Source organism: Solanum tuberosum, unplaced genomic scaffold (genome assembly GCF_000226075.1).
Source record: "Solanum tuberosum cultivar DM 1-3 516 R44 unplaced genomic scaffold, SolTub_3.0 scf00098, whole genome shotgun sequence".
Classification (NCBI taxonomy): domain Eukaryota; kingdom Viridiplantae; phylum Streptophyta; class Magnoliopsida; order Solanales; family Solanaceae; genus Solanum; species Solanum tuberosum.
Genome location: NW_006239026.1, coordinates 1313808 through 1333697, shown reverse-complemented (window position 1 = coordinate 1333697; position 19890 = coordinate 1313808). Strand labels below are relative to the sequence as shown.

The 19890-nt window shown below is 35.7% G+C and overlaps 2 protein-coding genes and 1 pseudogene across 2 annotated transcripts; all 3 read right to left on the bottom strand.

Annotated features, from left to right (window-relative positions):
- Positions 1 to 2319: 2319 nt before the first annotated feature.
- LOC102592909 (cysteine-rich receptor-like protein kinase 2) lies at positions 2320 to 6641 on the bottom strand. Its single transcript, XM_006348450.2, has 8 exons — positions 6530 to 6641; positions 4594 to 5355; positions 4402 to 4515; positions 4086 to 4225; positions 3779 to 3989; positions 3298 to 3532; positions 3044 to 3194; positions 2320 to 2948 (listed from the first exon to the last, which is right to left on the bottom strand). The coding sequence occupies exons 2-8, from the start codon at positions 5339 to 5341 to the stop codon at positions 2613 to 2615; spliced, it is 1935 nt and encodes a 644-aa protein (XP_006348512.1). The 5' UTR covers positions 5342 to 5355; positions 6530 to 6641; the 3' UTR covers positions 2320 to 2612.
- A 3200-nt stretch (positions 6642 to 9841) lies between these two features.
- LOC102593478 (cysteine-rich receptor-like protein kinase 2) lies at positions 9842 to 16483 on the bottom strand (annotated as a pseudogene).
- Positions 16484 to 18510: 2027 nt separating this feature from the next.
- LOC102588028 (cysteine-rich receptor-like protein kinase 2) lies at positions 18511 to 19632 on the bottom strand. The gene is made up of 3 exons (XM_006348519.1): positions 18942 to 19632; positions 18747 to 18863; positions 18511 to 18593 (listed from the first exon to the last, which is right to left on the bottom strand). The coding sequence occupies exons 1-3, from the start codon at positions 19576 to 19578 to the stop codon at positions 18511 to 18513; spliced, it is 837 nt and encodes a 278-aa protein (XP_006348581.1). The 5' UTR covers positions 19579 to 19632.
- Positions 19633 to 19890: the final 258 nt, after the last annotated feature.

The following is a 19890-nucleotide window of genomic DNA, read 5'->3' as shown; positions in this document are numbered from 1 at the left end:
ACCCCCTTGCTCAAGGGGGGGGGGGGAGGACCACGACCTATCTAATAGGATTTTCCAACTGCCTTCACTATCTTCAAGCAACAAGTGAATACAGACTTCAACAAACATACAAGGATTAAACTCTTAATCCTGCAACCTGCAACACCCCAATTACATAGAGAGCCAAAGCAATGCCTCTATTTCTCACTATCAACTAACTCTAGTTAATACATACTTCGATCACATGCTACACATTTAACTCTAACTATGCTCATTGTTCACTGAAATAATAAAGACAAGATCCGTTCCTTTATAGATTAGAAACATACCTTACAAGTTAAATCGCACAAGACACAAGCTTTGATTAACAACAGAAGACAGAATTGATAACTTTATTAGGTCCCTTGAAGTTCTTGAAGGCTTGTGTTCTCGAGAGACAAAAGACACTGTTTTCTTGATTATGCTCAGATGTGTTTGCTAGGTTGTTTCATATCAACAAAGATATATTATCCTCTGAATAAAACAACCTAGTGTCCTCCCATTGGTTGAGGACTCTGTCCTCTTTTCCCGTGCTCACCAACCATGATAGTTTGTCAGCTTTACAGTTGTTCCCCATTTAAACATAGAGACATGCACAACTCTTGGAACCAAGTCCATTGTTTGTTAAAATCATCAAAACAACAAAGTTACAAGATCAATTAGTCTTTCTAAGGATCAGTTCGATTGGGTTGCTATCCCTGTCAAATACCTCAAACTGACTAGTTCAAAGAGCCTATATAAGAAGCCATCAGAGGTCAAAGAAAATATACAATTGTCAAAACCTCCTCAAACATTTTTGTTCTACTCTTAACAAACAATGTATTTTCTATTTGATTTACTGTGTAATCGAGAGAGAGAGAGAGGGGAAAAATATTGTTGTGAGGCATTGGATCAATCAAGAGAAAAAAAGATAGAGTATATATAGGGGTGGCAAAATCAAACCCAACTTGCCAGTTCGCCCAATTCGTTTAAGTTTGAGCAAGTTATTGACCATCCCATTTATTAGCTCAATCCATTTCAACCCATTAAAAATTGAGTTGATATGTAATCCGAACTAGCTCATGACAAATCTTGTCAAAATATTTTTAATTTTTTTTTTTTTTGAATTTGATATGTTATATATAATCATAATAAAGAAAAAGATAATTTATTATGTACTGAATTAGTTTAAAATAACAAATAAAACAATTAAACTTCGTAAAAATTGGGTTGAATTGGGTCTTGACTCGTTATATAACCCGTTACTTAATCCTTTTTGACCCAAGTAAATTTGGGTTGGGTTGGGTCTTGACCCAATTGTTGTCTTAACCTATTATGATCCGCTCAATATTTAATCCAACCCGTCCAATTACCACCCCTAAATATATACGTAGGAACTACACTTCACATGTCCTATACAAGACAAACTTCTAGAACTTACAGAGAACTTGCAACCCAAGGGGACTAGACTAAAACCTCATTTGTTTGCACTTAATGGACGTCTGAATCTGAACGGTTCAAACATTAGACCATTAAGTGTATTTGTTTTCATTAAGATTTAAGCACTTAATTGGTCTGGATAGGTGTTAATCATTAAGATATAAAGCAAGGTCTTAATATCATCAAGATGTATTAACCATTACTCTATCCACAATCATCAGCCACCTCTGTCATCACAACCACTACAGTTGCTAATCACTACTAACAAATGCTACCATACTTACCCCATCTCTGTAGTCACCTCCACCTCCACTATCACTATCAATCACTACCACCACTACAATCAATTCCTACTACCAAGAAACGTACTATGTTATCACAACTAGCACCGCCACAGAATATCACCACACATTCTTCAATCACCACCACTGCCGTCGGCACCTCTACCACTGCTATCAGCCACTACCATCACTATGGTCAGTCTTTACCAACCATCTCCATCATCATAACTAGCACCACTGCCAACTACCACAAACACATCATCAATCACAACATACTCTTCAGCCGCTACCATCATCACCACTAATTACTAACATCAACCAACTTCACCATTACAACCATCAACACCACTACCAATGACCATCATTATGACAAACACCACAACACCAACCACCTCCACCATCACAATTATCACTACCATCATTACTAGACACTAACAACAACTATTACTAACACCACCACCACTACAAAGTATCTTCACCATCACTAGCAAGCACAAGTCTTTCATTTTTTAAAATCAAATAGTGATTTTATTTTATTATTAATTTTATTTGGATTGTATATTTATTATGTACACTCAAATATTGAAATAAACAATCTTAATCATTCAAATAATATGCATTTAGATTCAGACGTCTAAATCTTAATGGAAATAAATGAGGCCTAAGATCCACATTGGATCCCAAACAATATAAGAACATTTGGATCATTTACTTGTCTTCACTCACTAATCATTCTCTTATTTACTAGGCAGTCTTGTACTTTTAGAGTCGAGGTGTATATATGTACACAATCAAAGTTGGAGTGTTTAGTTGCCCAGTTGAGGTCAATTTTAAGTGTCTATATATGTATCATGCCTATAATTTATACTTCAGTTTCAGGGCATTGAGATATCATCATCTGGGGTAAAATGAACTGTGAGATAAGTTGGCAATGGTAGCAGAAGCGCCTTGTTTTATTGAGTAGTTCTCCCAAGGGTTGTGAGTTTCCATGATTTTCTCTGCCACGAATGGAGGCTTAGTAGGAGGAGGCAGCTCTTCATCTTTCTTGATGAACATTTGTAATGCCTTAGACATAGATGGCCGTAACGTTGGGATTTCTTGAGTGCACAAAAGTCCCACAATTAACACTCTCGCAACCTCATTTCTTACATTGATTGTATGGTAGTTATGCAACATGAGATTTGGATCGAAGAGTTCCTCCACTATCCCGCGTTTATAGTGCTCCCACACCTGTTAATTTCATCCAATAAAGTCGAGATCAATGAACAAAAATGTTTCAAGATTGAAATTTTGGTTCAAGAGAGAAGTGATTGATCAGAAATTACATCGGAAACTAAGCTGACAGTATATTCGGTGTTTTTTCTCTTGTTATTTTGTCTTCCAGTAACAATCTCTAGTAGAAGAACTCCAAAGCTGTAAACGTCTGCTTTTTCTGTTAGCTGACCGTGTGCTAAGTACTCTGGAGCCATATATCCTCTGCATAAATTGGGTAAATCATCCATTATAGGATGATATTAGTCTCTGTGTTTTTGTGTACTTTTACGCGAAGAATTAAAAGATGAGATGAAGAAATACTAACAATGTGCCAGCAAGTACAGTGCTTATGTGACTCTTGTCTTCTTGGAATGACCTGGCCAACCCAAAATCAGCAATCTTTGCACGAAGCCTCAAGTCCAACAGGATGTTGCTTGCTTTTATGTCTCTGTGAATTATTCGTGTCTTTGTGTTTTCGTGTAGGTATACCAATCCTTCTGCTGTCCCTATAATTATCTCAAATCTGTTCTTCCAATTTAGATCTTTACCTTTGATAGCGTCTGTCAAATTTTAAAGTTTGAATCAATACACGTGACAAAATCATTCAGGCATGCTTATGTGAAAACACACTACTTAGTCTTAATGCAAAGTCGGTTACCTATTAACTTATTTGTACTTTGATTTTTAGTTGGTGCAATGATGAGATGAATTCAGCTTAAATAGAATAGTGAGGGTTCGTATAGCTGACCCTTAACTTGTTTGGGACTAACACGTAGTTGTTGTTGTAGTAAAGTTTGGTTACTTACCAAATATGTAGCGATCAAGACTCTGGTTAGGGAGGAACTCGTATACAAGAAGGCTTTCCGGTCCTGAGCAGCTGTATCCCAATAACCTTGTCAAATTTTTGTGCTGGACACTACTGATTATGTTCACCTCATTATAAAAATCTGCAGTTCTGTGTTTGTTGTTAAAGAACAACCTTTTGACGGCGATCTCTCTCCCGTCTGCCAAAACTCCCTGCAACAAAATGCGCCTCAGAGTCTGTCTAATTGCCAACACTTCTAGTATTGCATTGCTGTTAACATAATCACACTACATTCGGCCATTACATACCCTATAAACTGTGCCAAATCCACCTTGCCCAAGCTTGTTGGCCTCATCAAATGACCCAGTGGCTTTGTCAAGTGTTGAATACTTGAAGTTCAAGCTGTTTTGAGAAAGGATCTTCACTAATTTCTCTACATCATTTGCACCTAACAAGTTCAAATTTCCCAGGAAAAGCACGAGTAGGTCATAACGCCTCAAGTTAATTCTTGAAAGTTGTCTTCGGTACAGTTGTGTGCAAATCGCAAGATATATACTCAGCAATATGTACATCATTGATATCCTAATGACTTTTATAACTAATTTTTGGCACAAAAGTATTTACCTTTTCTCTTCTTCTTGATTTGTTTGTGCTTCCAGACACCAAAACCAATGAAAGCAGCTACTCCCAAAACGACAACGGAGCTAACAACAACAACGACAATGACTACAACTTTTCCTGCAATATGGTGATTTGAAAGTAGAAATTCGTTTATAAATAACCAGTAAACCAGGAGGAAATAAGAGCAAAATGTACCCCTTGATGACGAGCCTCCACTGGTAGAAATAGCATTGAGAAAATTTGTATCAGAATACCTCATGAAACATCCAGTGTAAAGAGCTCTACCTTCTGACCAAGGCAAGCATCCCAACATGGATGCAGATGCATTTTGCAAACACGCTGCGCAGGAGTTTGAACTTAGCGTCTTCCAGCAATCAGCGAGAACATAAGCTGTCATGGTGGAAGACACTTGAGCATGCGCGTAACCATTATTACTCGGTGCATTTGCAACTGCTTGCTGAACGGCTCGCCCAGCATTCTGTTGGAACAATGAACCCTTTGCTGTCCTGTTTCCGCATACATGTCTGTCTTCTGGACCTAAATACTGGTCATAGAAATTGTAATTGTAATTGGACGTTCGGATAAAGCAGCCATCAAGATAAATTCGGCCCTCGTTACTAGGGAAGCACCGGGAAATAACGGTTCGCGCTTCAGAGTAGCATAAGGCACAGTCGAGTAATGAAAGATCACCATAGCATTGGGCAAGTCCATAGCTAGTATCTGGTCCAGTGTCAGTAGCTGCTACTCCATATCCTCTACTTCTAATTTGTTCACTTACAATTTCCATTGTAGCAGCAAAATTTGGAGCGGCAACTATTGTTCCGTTTCCACATATGAGCTGGAGTATCTGGGATCTTGGTTCAGCCACTGATGTATGTGGTAGAAGTAGGATCAACATAATAACAAAGTGACTACACAACATTGAAGGGGTTGCTCTTTCCATTTTTGCCAAATGAGCTGTACAACATAGAAACAATGTGAGAGGACTAATTGAAGTACTATTAGAGAAGAAACTAGTTTTGTTATGAGTATATATAGAAGAACAAAAGAAAATAGTTCATTTTGGACTGTAATAGTTAGGACATTGTTTTAAAATACAAGCGCACACTTGTGTGTCTGTGAGTTTGTTTAGTTGCGTTTCTATTTTAAGCCAATATGAGTAAGTAAAGCGACCATGCCAGAACCATGATACTTGAGGGTGCCCATCACCTTCCCCTCGGTAAATAAAATTTCCTAATTGAAGTACTACTAGAGAAGAAACTAGTTTTGTTATGAGTATATATAGAAGAACAAAAGAAAATAGTTCATTTTGGACTGTAATAGTTAGGACATTGTTTTAAAATACAAGCGCACACTTGTGTGTCTGTGAGTTTGTTTAGTTGCGTTTCTATTTTAAGCCAATATGAGTAAGTAAAGCGACCATGCCAGAACCATGATACTTGAGGGTGCCCATCACCTTCCCCTCGGTAAATAAAATTTCTTAACCAAAATCCCTGTTGATGATCAGTCATTTGGAGTTGGACTTGTTTTAGAAACACAATTTTGTCAATTTCAAGGTTGAAAACCCTTTTGATGTTGAAAAATATATTTTAACAAAGGGTGGGACAACTGCTAATCGTTGTCATCGTTGTTGTCCAGCCATATCAATTATCACAACTCCACAATCACCATCCTCATCCACAACTACCATTCCCTCAATCACCGCAGTTAGTCATCATCCACCATCATCCATCATTTACAACCATCACAACCAACTTGTATTACCACAATAACCACCAATCATTACGGGCAATCGCCACCATAACCAATCACCGCTATTAGTCACCACCCCTATTAACTATTATTACCATCCATCACAATTATCCGTAACCACCATTGTTAACCACTCTACCAGAAACCAGCCACCAGCATCACGAGCTACTACCCACCATCACCACTAAGGATGACAAAATTAGCCCATGAAATCATAATCCGCCCATTTCAGCCCAATGAAGCAACTAAATCTTATCTATCCTGAAAGTTGCACTAAAAAAAAAAAGAAGAAAAAAAACAATTCATAACGGGAAGATTAAACAATTATCAAATCCAGCCACAATCATTGAATCTCAGTGAAAATAGAAAGAATACTTACAAAGTCCTTTTGAGCACTGAACGGCTTGAATTCGCCGGATTTTGAGTCGGAAAAGAGAGATATCGCCGTCGCCGGTGCAAACTGATCAGCTGCTGTAGAAGTTGTAGAAACAGGAAAAAATGAAGGGCAATTTATACTCACTTTGTCCACTTTTATCTGTCCGCTTTTGAAAGTTAGCTTATTTTAAAGGGAAAATGCATAAGTACCCTCGGCCTATGCCCGAAATCCCAGAGACACATCTAATATTTACTAAGGTTCTATTACCCCTGAACTTAATTTATCTATAATATTCTATCCCTTTTCGGCCTACGTGGCACTATCCTTGAAAAAATTGTCAACGTGCGCTGGGCCCACAAGATAATGCCACGTAGGCCAAAAAGGGGTAGAATATTACATATAAAATAAGTTCGGGGGGGGGTAATAGGACCTTAGTAAAGGTTAGGTGTGTCTTTGGGATTTCGGACATAGGCTGGAGGGTACTTATGCATTTTCCCTATTTTAAAAGTTAAATTAGATTAAACTAATTCCATATTTTGAACAAAAAATTTAAATATTCTAAAACTTGCCTATCAATGTGCTGAGAAAATATATTGTAAAATATTAGTCAAAGTTTTTATAATTTAATTCTAAGAAAAAAATTATGACAATTAAAAGTGGACAAATGTAATATTGATTAGTGGGTCGTTTTTCTACTTCCAACTTTTTTTTTCGAGGCGAAGATATTTGATATCTATATTAAAGTGGATTAAATTTGAATGCATGCTGAAAATTTTTATATTGTGGAAAGGAAACAAGCTGGTGTCCCATATCTATATTTATATCGGAGTGGATTAATTTGAAATCATGCCGAAAAACTTTATATTGAGGGTAAAGAAAATATTCTCTAACAAAAATGATGCTAGTTTAAATTCAAAATATCTGATTAAAAATAAAAAATATTTATTACTGTACCATAATTTATTTGATTTTTTTTGTGTGTGAACAAGAGGAAAAATTGTGGAAGAATTTGTTGGAAGGATTATTTGTTTGAATTTTTCAAAATAAAGACTTGGAAGTCTGCAAGGGTCTTTTTCTACTGTACATTCACTGCCAAAGGAGAATAAAGAAAGATATTCGCCCTGTTCAAATTTATAGGGAAAACACATAAGTATCCCAGCCTATGCCAAAAATTCATAAGACACACCTAACTTTTACTAAGGTCCTATTATCCCTTCGAACTTATTTTATATATAATTTTCTACCTCTTTTCGGCCTACGTGGCACTATCCTTGAAAAAAATTGTCAACATGTGCTAAGCCCACAAGATAGTGCCACGTAGGCCAAAAAGAGGTAGAAAATTATATATAAAATAAGTTCGGGGGGTATTAGGTTTTTGGGCATAGGCTGGGGGGTACTTATGCATTTTCCCAAATTTATATGACAAAGTTTAATTTGATACGGAAATTAATAAAAAAATAAATATTTTTGTGATCTTTGACATGTTATAATTCTATGTGTGGATGTAAATTTTTTGAAGTTTGTCTTTAAAAAAGGGGAAAATGCATAAGTACCCCCAGCCTATGTCCAAAATCTCAGAGACACACCTAAACTTTACTAAGGTCCTATTACCCCCCGAATTTATTTAATATATAATTTTCTACCCCTTTTTAGCCTACGTGGCACTATCTTGTGGGCCCAGCGCGTGTTGACTATTTTTCAAGGATAGTGCCACGTAGGACAAAAAAGGGGTAGGAAATTATATATAAAATAAGTTCAGGGGGGTAATAAGACCTTAGTAAAGATTAGGTGTGTCTCTGGGATTTCGGGCATAGGCTGAGGGGGTACTTATACATTTTCCCTTAAAAAAGATATACTAATATTTATTGAAATTCAAAAATTCAACTAATATAGATTTGCACCGTGTTGGGATCTAAAGTAGCTAACAACTCGATCGTGATAAAGTCTACTTCAATAAGACGAGGCAAAATGATGCTTATAAATTAGATATAATACATAAACAATCAATCAAATTTCACCTCAGCGCTCTAACTTTAACTTTATGAATGCACATCTAGACACTTCAACTTGGTCTCAACAAACAACTATACCGTCCAACTCATCCTCATTGTGTTTCATGGACACCCGACACTAATGTGACACTGTGTAATCAAAAGAGGGAAAGAGCGAAAAAATATTGTTGTGAGGCATTGGATTAATCAAGATAAAGAGATCGTAGGAACTACACTTCACAAATCCTGTATAAGAAAAATTTCAAGAACTTACGGAGAACTTGCAACCCAAGGGGACTAGGCTAAGGCCTCATTTGTTTACACTTAATTGACGTCTGAATCTTAATGGCTCAAACATTAGACCATTAAGAACATTGGTTTTCATTAAGATTTAAGCAATTAATTGGTTTGAATAGGTGTTAATCATTAAGATCTAGAACAGAGTCTTAATATCATAAAGAAGTATTATTGTGAGGATAATATTCACCATCACTCTATCCACAGTCACCAACCCCCACTACTAACCTCTGTCATCACAACCACCGCTACTACCACCATTATCAACCACAATTATTGTCGTCTACCACCAACCACATATGTCATCACAACCATCACCATTGCTAACCACTACTGGAAGTTGCTACCACACTTACCTCTTCCATCATTATAATTATACATATCCATTGTCATCACCACCCCCGTCTCTATAGCCCCCGCTACCTCAACTACCACTCTTAAAAACTACTACCACTTCAGACAATTTCTACCACCAACAAATTTTGCTATCACAACTAGCACAACCGCCAACTACCACCATACATTCTTCGATCATAACAACCACCACCACCACATCCATTACTACTATCAACCACTACCACTATAGTGGTCAATCTCTACTACCAACCACCTCCATCTCATAACTAGCATTGCCGCTAACTACCACTAACACATCATCAACCACCACATATTCTTCAGCCACAACCATTATCACCAGCAACCATTACAACCACCAATACCACTACCAATAGCCATCATTATGACCGTCATCAACACAACACCAACCACCTCCACCATATCAAATACCACCACTATCATTACTAGACACCAACAACAACTATTATCACCACCACTACAAAGTATTTTCACCATCAATAGCAAGCAAAATTGTTTAATTTTTTTATGAATCAAATAATGATCTTATTATATTAATGTTTAATTAATTTTTGGTTGAATTGTATATTTATGTACATGTAATGTATGTCCAGATGTTGAAACAAACAATCTTAATCATTCAAATATGCATTCAGATTCAAACGTCTAAATCTTAATGAAAACAAATGAGGCCTCAGATCCACATTAGATCCCAAACTCACAGTTTTATATTAGACAAAATACAAAAATAATTCAATCCCCCCATACTTTCAGAATTGAGGTCTCTAGATGTGCATAGACAAAGTTGGAGTGTTTAGTTGTCAGTTGAGGACAATTTTATACTTCAGCTTCAGGTCAATGGGATATCATCATCTGGGGTAAAATGAACTGTGAGATAAGTTGGCAATCGTAGCAGAAGTGCCTTGTTTTACCGAGTACTTCTCTCGAGGGTTGTGAGTTTCCATGGTTTTCTCTTCCACGAATGGCGGCTTAGTAGGAGGAGGCAACTCTTCGTCTTTCTTGACAAACATTTGTAATGCCTTAGACATAGATGGCCGTAATGTTGGGATTTCTTGAGTGCACAAAAGCCCCACATGTAACACTCTTGCAACCTCATTTCTTACATTGATTGTATGGTAGTTATGCAACATGAGATTCAGATCGAAGAGTTCCTCCACTATCCCGCGTTTATAGTGCTCCCACACCTGTTAATTCATCCAATAAAGTCGAGATCAGTGAACAAAAATGTTTCAAGATTGAAATTTTGGTTCAAGAGAGAAGTGATTGATCAGAAATTACATCGGAAACTAAGCTGACTGTATATTCAGAGTTATTTCTCTTGTTATTTTGTCTTCCAGTAACAATCTCTAGTAGAAGAACTCCAAAGCTGTAAACGTCTGCTTTTCTGTTAGCTGACCGCGTGCTAAGTATTCTGGAGCCATATATCCTCTGCATAAAAAGGGTAAATCATCCATTACTGGACCATATTAGTTTTTGCATTTTTGTGTACTTTTTACGCGAAAAATTAGAAGATGAGACGAAGAAATACTAACAATGTGCCAGCAAGGGCAGTGCTTATGTGACTCTTGTCTTCTTGGAATGACCTGACCAATCCAAAATCAGCAATCTTTGCACGGAGCCTCGAGTCCAACAGGATGTTGCTTGCCTTAATGTCTCTGTGAATTATTCGTGTATTTGTGTTCTCGTGTAGGTATACCATTCCTTCTGCTGTCCCTATAATTATCTCAAACCTTTTCTCCCAATTTAGAGCTTTACCTTTGATAGGGTCTGTCAAATTTTAAGGTTAGAATCAATATACATGATATTGTCATTGTGCTGGTTATGTGAAAACACACAACTTAGTCTTAATGCGAAGTCGGTTACCTATGTTTAACTTATTTGTACTTTTATTTTTAGTTGGTGCAATGATGACATGAGTTTAGCTTAAATAGAATAGAGAGGGTTTGTATAGCTGTACCCTAACTTGTTTGGGATTGAGGCATATAGTTGTTGTTGCAAAGTTCTATTACTTACCAAATATGAAACGATCCAGACTCTGGTTAGGGAGTAACTCGTATACAAGAAGGCTTTCCGGTCCTGAGCAGCTGTAGCCCAATAACCTTGTTAAATTTTTGTGGTGGACGCTACTGATTATGTTAACCTCGTTATAAAAATCTGCAGCTCTGTGTTTGTTGTTGTAGAACAGCCTTTTGACGGCGATCTCTTTTCCATCTGCCAAAACACCCTGCAACAAAATGTGCCTCAGACTCTGTTTAATTGACAACACTTCTGGTATTGCATTGATGTTAACATAATTGCAATGCATTCAGCCATTACATACCTTATAAACCGTGCCAAATCCACCTTGCCCGAGCTTGTTGGCCTCATCAAATGACCCCGTGGCTTTGTCAAGTGTTGAATACTTGAAGTTCAAGTTGTTTTGATGAAGGGTCTTCACTAATTTCTCAACATCAGCTGCACCTAACAAGTTCAAATTTCCCAGGAAAAGCATGAGTAGGCCATAACACTGAAAGTAGTCTTCGGTATATTGTGGGTAAATCACAAGATATATGGTCAGCAAATAAAGATACAATATATGTACATCATTGTTATCCGGGAAAATGCATAAGTACCCCCCCAGCCTATGCCCCAAATCTCTGAGACACACCTAACCTATACTAAGGTCTATTACCCCCCGAACTTATTTATATATATTTTTCTACCCCTTTTCGGCCTACGTGGCACTATCTTGTGGGCCCAGCGCGTGTTGACAATTTTTTTCAAAATTAGTGCCACGTAGGCCGAAAAGGGGTAGAAAAATATATATAAAATAAGTTCGGGGGTAATAGACCTTAGGTATAGGTTAGGTGTGTCTCAGGGATTTCGGGCATAGGCTGGGATTACTTATGCATTTTCCCTTGATATCCTAATGACTTTCATAGCTAATTTTTGGCACAAACGTAGTTACCTTTTCTCTTCTTCTGGATTTGTTTGTTCTTCCAGACACCAAAACCAATGAAAGCAGCTACTCCCAAAATGACAACGGAACTAACAACAACAATGACTACAACTTTTCCTGCAATGGGGTGATCTGAAAGTTTTTTTTTTTAAAAAAAGATCATTTATCAGCAAAATCATATGTTCAGTCGATAAATAACAGGCAAACCAGGGCGAAAAAAAGTACCCCTTGATGACGAGCCCCCACTGGTAGAAATAGCATTGAGAAAATTTGTATCAGAATACCTCATGAAGCATCCGGTGTAAAGGGCTCTACCTTCTGACCAAGGTAAGCATCCCAACATGGATGCAGATGCATTTTGCAAACATGCTGCGCAGGATTTTATGTTCAGCGTCTTCCAGCAATCAGCGAGAACATAAGCTGTCTCATTGGAAGGACCTGGCACTGACACTTGAGCACGTGCATAGCCATTATTAGTCGGTGCATCTACAACTGCTTGCTGAACGGCTTGCCTAGCGTTCTGTTGGAACAATGTACCCTTTGTCGTCCTGTTTCCACATACATGTCTGTCCTCTGGACCTAAATACTGATCATAGAACGTGTAATTCTCCGCTCGTATAAAGCATCCATCAAGATAAATTCGCCCTACGTTATAAGGCAAGCACGAGGGCAGAGTCGTTCGCGCTTTAGCATAGCATAACATGCAGTCGAGTAAAGAAAGATCACCATAGCATTGGGCAAGTCCATAGCTAGTATATGGTCCAGTGCCAGAAACTGTAACTCCATATCCTGTATTTCTCAGTTGTCGGCTTATAGTTTCCATAACTGCAACAAAGTTTCGGACATAGATCGTCGTATTATGCTCGAGTTCATGAGTACAACATATGATCTGGACGGTCTGCGCTCTTGGTTCACACACTGATGTATCTAGTAGAAGTAGGATCAACATAATAACAAAGAGAGTACATAAAATTGAAGGGGCTGGTATCTCCATTTTGCCAAATGAACTGTACAACAGAGAAAACAATGTGAGAGGACTAATTGATGTAACATTAAAATGACAAAAATAAGTAAGATCAAATGACTAAATGCTCATAAAGATGATATTTCACTACTACTCCATCCAATTTCACCGCTAATCGCCGCTACCCACCGTTATTAATTACCTCACCCATCATCCACCACCCTCAACCACAACCACCTAGCCACAAATCATCACTATTCGGTCGACACCCTCAACTCAGTGGCGGAGCCAGGATTTTCAATAAGGAAATTCAAAGTCTGTAGAAATAGACACACGAAGTAGCTGAAGGAGGTTCGAGATCTACTATATATACATAAAAAATTATTTTAACCATGTATAAATAATATAATTTTCTGCCGAAGGGGTTCAGATGAACCTCCACTAGCCCCTAGTTACAATCATCACTACCAATTTTGTCACAATAACCATCAAGCACTACCAACCATCCATAATAGACACTAGTCACTACAAAAAATCACCACCATCAATCACTGCTATATATCGCCAATCACCGGTGTCAGTCACCACCATCATTAGCTATTATTACATCAACCACAATTATCAGAAGCCACCACCAACTACCACTATCAACTGACACTGTTAAGGATCCCTGAAATTAATTAACTATCAGTCTTTCCCCCTAAACCACCAGTTCAAGAGATATTTTAGCACATTATACAAATCTTTAATTTATGATTACTATATTTTGTAAGAAATAATCTTGCATTATTAAATTTTATGCTAAATAAAAATTAAAATACATAAATTATGAAAAATAGGAAGTAAGAGCCTGTTTGGATTGAATTAAAAGTTGGTCAAACCTATTTTAAGTAATTTTTAGTTTTTGAAAGTGTTTGATAATGTTAAAAATAACTTAAAATAAGTTTTAAATGACTTTAAAAAGGTTAAAAATCAAAAGTAGGTCTTCCCCTACTTTTTATTATTTGACTTTTTATTTTTTTGACTTAAAAACAACTTATTTTTATGATTTTTATGTTTGTTATATGTGAAAATTGCTCTTTTTATATCAATCCAAATGGGCTCTAAATATTATTCCATTCTGATGGTCCAAGGAATTGCATTTAGGCAATTATAACATGCATGTTGCAGAAAGTCAAAAGTGATAATTGCTAATAGATTTTTTTTTTATCAACTTAATTTACACGTTAGTCGTAGAATCCATAAACTTCAAATACTGATTTCGTCTTTGAAGGAAAGCGTCTCTATCTGGGCCTTCTTCATTTTCAGAACTTGAATTTGAAATCTCTAACTGAAGGTGGAGGAAATCCAATAATTAAAACGAGCTATGAATTTTGTGGAAAGTTCAAAATTCATAATTAACTTCAGATCCTGACATCCCTGAAAGGGAAGTGCTTTCTACGAGAGCTTTCGCAGGACTTGAGACCAATACTAAGGAATTCCCCTACATCCTTAGTGGTAACAGACGGAGCTAGGGTATCGACCCCTTTTTGTCGAGAAATTACACTATATATATATAGGGATAGAATTTTATTTTATGTATAGAAAAGGATAAAAAATGCCCTTAAACTATGTAAATGAACAAAAATATCCTCACCTGATAGTTTGGTCCCAAAATGTCCTTATTGTTACTTAATGAGTCAAAAATGCTCTTTTCCAAATAAATATTTTAGTTTTTTTTTTTTTAAACACATTCTTTTCCTAACGATGATCTTTTTAATAAGAAAATGTTTATTCTACTTCAATTTATAAAAAAAATTAAGAACTAAAAATATATTTTTTTATTTTAGTAGAAATTTTTTATAGTTAGCTTATGAAAATTAGTGACCCACTTATTATGATCTTATATATATGACCCATATTATCAATTAAAATGATACATGTAGTTATTCTATTTTAATTGTTAAAATGAGATTAAGAAAAGAAAAATATTATTTCCTACTTATTTATTAGTTAAAGTGATTTTAAAAGAAGAAAAATAAGAATAAAGTTTCTTTAAAGAGAAAATTGTATGAAATAGCAAATTATTAATTCAAAATAAATGTTATAACCACAGTTTCATTTAATTCTAATTCGTAGCAAATACTTTGTCATTCGCCTCTCTCCCCTGAATCTCGCTCGCCACTCTCCTGAATTTCGCTTGCCACTCTCCATCGCCTCTCTCACTTTATATAAATATAAATGTATAAATTGTGTTTGTGTTTGTATAAAGCGAGAGTGAACTGTATATACAAATACATATCTTTTCGTCTTAAACAATTATAATTGTACAAATACAAATCTTCTCATGTCCAATTCTCTTTTGTCTTTCTCTCTTTCTCACTTTATACAAACACAAATTATACAAAATACAACATATGGTTTGTGTTTGTATAAAGCGAGAGAGAGGTTTGATATACAAATACAATTGTTTTAACTCGATTCAATTGTATACAAATTCAAATTTTATGTAGATATACAAACACAAAGAACATATACATATACAAACACAGTTTTCATCGACACAGACACCCGATTTATACAAATCGTTGTGATTTATACAAATCAGATGCCTGCGATTTTATACAATCAGATGCTGCCTGCGAGTTTATACAAATCTGATGCTCCATAGCAATGCAATTAACAAAATTATAGCTATAAAGTGCTAATATGATTTTTATGTTTGCTAAACCTATAATCTAGTCTTCTTTAAAAGTAATCTTTTTATCAGTATTCCTTCATAATAATTATTGTATTCTCTCATAGTAACCTTGTCATCACTTTTATTGAGATAACCATAAAAAAAAATCTAGTAAAATAGAAAATATTTTATTCTTAATTTTTTTTCAAATTAAGTAGGATGAATGTTTTCTAATTAAAAACTCATCATTACGAAAAAATGTATTTAAAAAGAAAAAAAAATTATTTGAAAAGGGACTCTTTTTTTTTTTTAAATCAAGCCCCACAGGCTATTTTATTAAGTGAATGATAGATAATTGTAATGCAAAATAAAAGCAAGCACATTTTTAACTCATTAAGTAACCATAAGAGTATTTTTGGATCAAATTATTAGGGGACGACATTTTTATTCATTTCACATAATTAAAGAGCTCACTGAGAACTTCATTTCTAAAGCTCGAACTCGATACCTCTTATTAAGGACGAATCATTACTTACCGCCCCCACAACCATCGAATCTCAGTGAAAATAGAAAGAAGAAAAGAATACTCACTAAGTTTTTATGAGCTCTGAACTCGCCGGATTTGAGTCGAGAAAAGAGATCGGCGGTGCAAACTGATCAGCTGCTGTCAAAGTTGTAGAAACAGAGAGAAAATAGGAAAAATGAAGGGCAATTTCATATTTGATTAATGGGTTGTTTTGTGAGGGAAGACTTTTCTACTTCCAACTTTTGTTGGTTTTCCGAGTTGACGTCCGATATTTATATTGGAGTGACCTAAATTTGAACCATGTTGAAAAAAAAATTATATCGCGGAAAGAAAGTAATTCAGTCCGATATCTATATTGGAGTGGACTAACTTTAAACTCATGCTGAAGAAAATTATATTGGGGAAAAAAATATTTTCTAAGAAAGAGTTCGAATTCAAAATTTCTAATTAAAAATAAAAAATATTTATTATTCTACCATTTTTTTTTTTTTGTGTGTGTGTGAAGTGTGAACCTGAGGAAAATTTGTTGAAAAATTTGTTGGAAGGATTATTTGTTTGAAATTTCAAAATAAAGACGAGTCGACAAGGGTCTTTTTCTACTGTATTTTCACTGCCAAAGGAGAAGAAAAAAGGAGAACAGAAAATATATTCTTCAGTTCTAATTTATGTGACAAATTTGATTTGATATAAAATTAACAAGAAAATATATATTTTTGTGATCTTTGACATGTGATAATTCTTTGTGTGGATGCAATTTTTTTGAAGTTTGTCTTAAAATAGATATAAAATTTGTGGTACTATAAAGGCTTCTCATGCGTCCTTACTAGAAATTGATGTAACTTTCTATTTATGAAGGAAAAAAAGAGTAAGGCATTTTAGGAAGTTGTTGTAAGACTTTTTAAATTTATTTACAAATTGCTTGCTTGATTGCAAATCTTTTTAGAAAATTGTTACAAAGCTTTTTGAGAAACGGATCAAACGAGATACTTTTCATTCTATATATCCACAATCACCAACCACCATCACTAACCACCTCTACAATCACAATCATCATCGTTGCTAATCACTACTAGCAGCTGATACTACACCTACCTCCTCTATCATTATAATTACTAGTTTTGACACACGTGCGTTGCATGTGAAAATCAAACCATGTACCACACTATTTTAAAAAAATAATATGAATATTGCTAAATAAAAAATTAGTCACTCTTAAAACCTCTTAGTTACACATCTTAAATAAACTTTCTACTCCCTTCCCCATAGTGCATTACTTTGTTATTATTGTTTTGTAGGTGTTCTTACTTTTAATATAATAAAATATAAATAAATATTGATATCAAATATAGAAGATATACTAAATTGGATGTTTTAGCTGGAGTATTAGATTAATTTAACATTCATGTTATGGAGTGTTCTAGTTTCACTGAACTTTGAGATTGTCAACGTTTATAAATCAAACTTGAGGTTTTAAGAAGAGAAGAATAGAAAACATAAAAAACCGTAGTTTAAAAATGTGAGGAAACCTGTCCATTTATAGTTAAACATGTGTGGTATTAGTATGTGCATATTGTTTCTTATCATAAAAATATAGAAGTGATGAAGCCCCTTTTTTTTTATGGCCAACAGAGGGTAGTGTATGAAAAATTGCTCGTGGTGCCTTATCAAAAAGAAGTCACAAACCTTTAGAAAAGTCACAACCCTTCAGAAAAGTCAAAATTCATCGGAAAAGTCATAAATCTTCGGAAAAGTCGCAACCCTTCGGAAATGTTACAACTCTTCGGAGTCGCAACCCTTCAGAAAAGTCACAACTCTTCGGAAAAGTCGCAACCCTATAGAAAAGTCACAACCCTTCAAAAAAGTCACAACTCATCGGAAAATTTATAACTCTTCGAAAATATCACAACCCTTCAATGTGAAAAGTTGTCTAACTTTAATATAATATATAATATAATACACATAAATAAATATAATACAATATAAAATATAGAAGATATACTACATTTGGTGTTTTAAGTTGGGGGTATTATAATAATTTAACATTTAAGTTATTAGTTCATTCTTTTAAGGGAAAATGCATAAGTACCTCCCAGCCTATGCCCGAAATCCCAGAGACACACCTAACCTTTACTAAGGTCCTATTACCCCCCTGAACTTATTTTATATATAATTTTCAACCCCTTTTTGGCCTACGTGGCACTATCTTGTGGGACTAGCGCGTGTTGGCAATTTTTTCAAGGATAGTCAAGTGTCGAATACTTGAAGTTTAAGCTGTTTTGATGAAGGATCTTCACCAATTTCTCAACATCATTTGCACCTAACAAGTTCAAATTTCCGAGGAAAAACATGAGTAGGCCACAACGCCTCAAGTTAATTCTTGAAAGTTGTCTCGGTACAGTTGAGTGCAAATCGCAAGATATATACTCAACAATATGTACATCATTGATATTTTTGGCACAAAAGCATTTACCTTTTCTCTTCTTCTGGATTTGTTTGTTCTCCCAAACACCAAAACCAACGAAAGCAGCTGCTCCCAAAACGACAACGGAACTAATTACAACAACTATGACAATGACTACAACTTTTCCTGCATTATGGTGATTTGAAAGTAAAAATTAGTTCATAAATAACCGGTAAACCAGGACGAAAAAAGAGCAAAACGTACCCCTTGATGACGAGCCTCCACTGGTAGAAGTATCATTGAGAAAATTTGTATCAGAATACCTCATGAAGCATCCAGTGTAAAGGGCTCTACCTTCTGACCAAGGTAAGCATCCCAACATAGATGCAGATGCATTTTGCAAACACGCTGCACAGGAATTCGCGCTTAGTGTCTTCCAACAATCAGCGAGAACATAAGCTGTCTCGTTGGAAGGACTGGGTACTGACACTTCGGCACGTGCATAACCATCATTACTCGGTGCATTTGCAACTGCTTGCTGCACGGCTCGCCTAGCATTCTGTTGGAACAATGTACCCTTTGTCGTCCTGTTTCCGCATACATGCCTGTCTTCTGGACCTAAATACTGGTCATAGAACATGTAATTGTCCACTCGAAAAAAGCATCCATCAAGATAAATTCTTCGTCCGTTATAAGGGTAGCATTGGGGCAGGAGAGTTTCCGCTGCAGAGAAGCATAAGACGCAGTCGACTAAAGAAAGATTACTATAGCATTGGGCAAGTGCATAGTTAGTATCTAGTCCAGTGCCGGTAACTGCTACTCCATATCCTCTAGTTCTCATTTGTTGACTTATGTTTTTCGTTGTATCCATATAATTTTGTGACGGAAGCCCCCGTTTCATTTCCACATATGATCTGGACTATCTGAGATATTGATTCAGCCACTGATGTATCTGAGATAAAGCTTAATAAAGACAACTTTTTTCCTAACTACACTCGAACTCGAAAATTCTGATTAAAGACGAAAGAGTACTTACCACTCCACCGCGACTATTTATTTATTTTTTTGTGAGAGAAGTCAACAGAAGAGATGAGGCTGATAGATAATGGGAAGAAAAATGTTGAATAAAAGAGACAAAAGGGAATTTTTTAATTAATGGGTCAAACAGGAAATGGTAAGAGCAGTTTTGTAATAGAAGTCTTTTTTTCTTTCA

Coding starts and splice junctions, on each gene's coding strand:
- LOC102592909 (XM_006348450.2), bottom strand. CDS start 5,341: ATGGAAAGAGCAACCCCTTCAATGTTGTGTAGTCACTTTGTTATTATG. Junction 4,516..4,593: donor TGGAGGCTCGTCATCAAGGG/GTACATTTTGCT, acceptor ACCATATTGCAG/GAAAAGTTGTAGTCATTGTC. Junction 3,533..3,778: donor TCTTGATCGCTACATATTTG/GTAAGTAACCAA, acceptor AAAATTTGACAG/ACGCTATCAAAGGTAAAGAT.
- LOC102588028 (XM_006348519.1), bottom strand. CDS start 19,578: ATGAAACGGGGGCTTCCGTCACAAAATTATATGGATACAACGAAAAAC. Junction 18,864..18,941: donor TGGAGGCTCGTCATCAAGGG/GTACGTTTTGCT, acceptor ACCATAATGCAG/GAAAAGTTGTAGTCATTGTC. Junction 18,594..18,746: donor AATCCAGAAGAAGAGAAAAG/GTAAATGCTTTT, acceptor TGAACTTGTTAG/GTGCAAATGATGTTGAGAAA.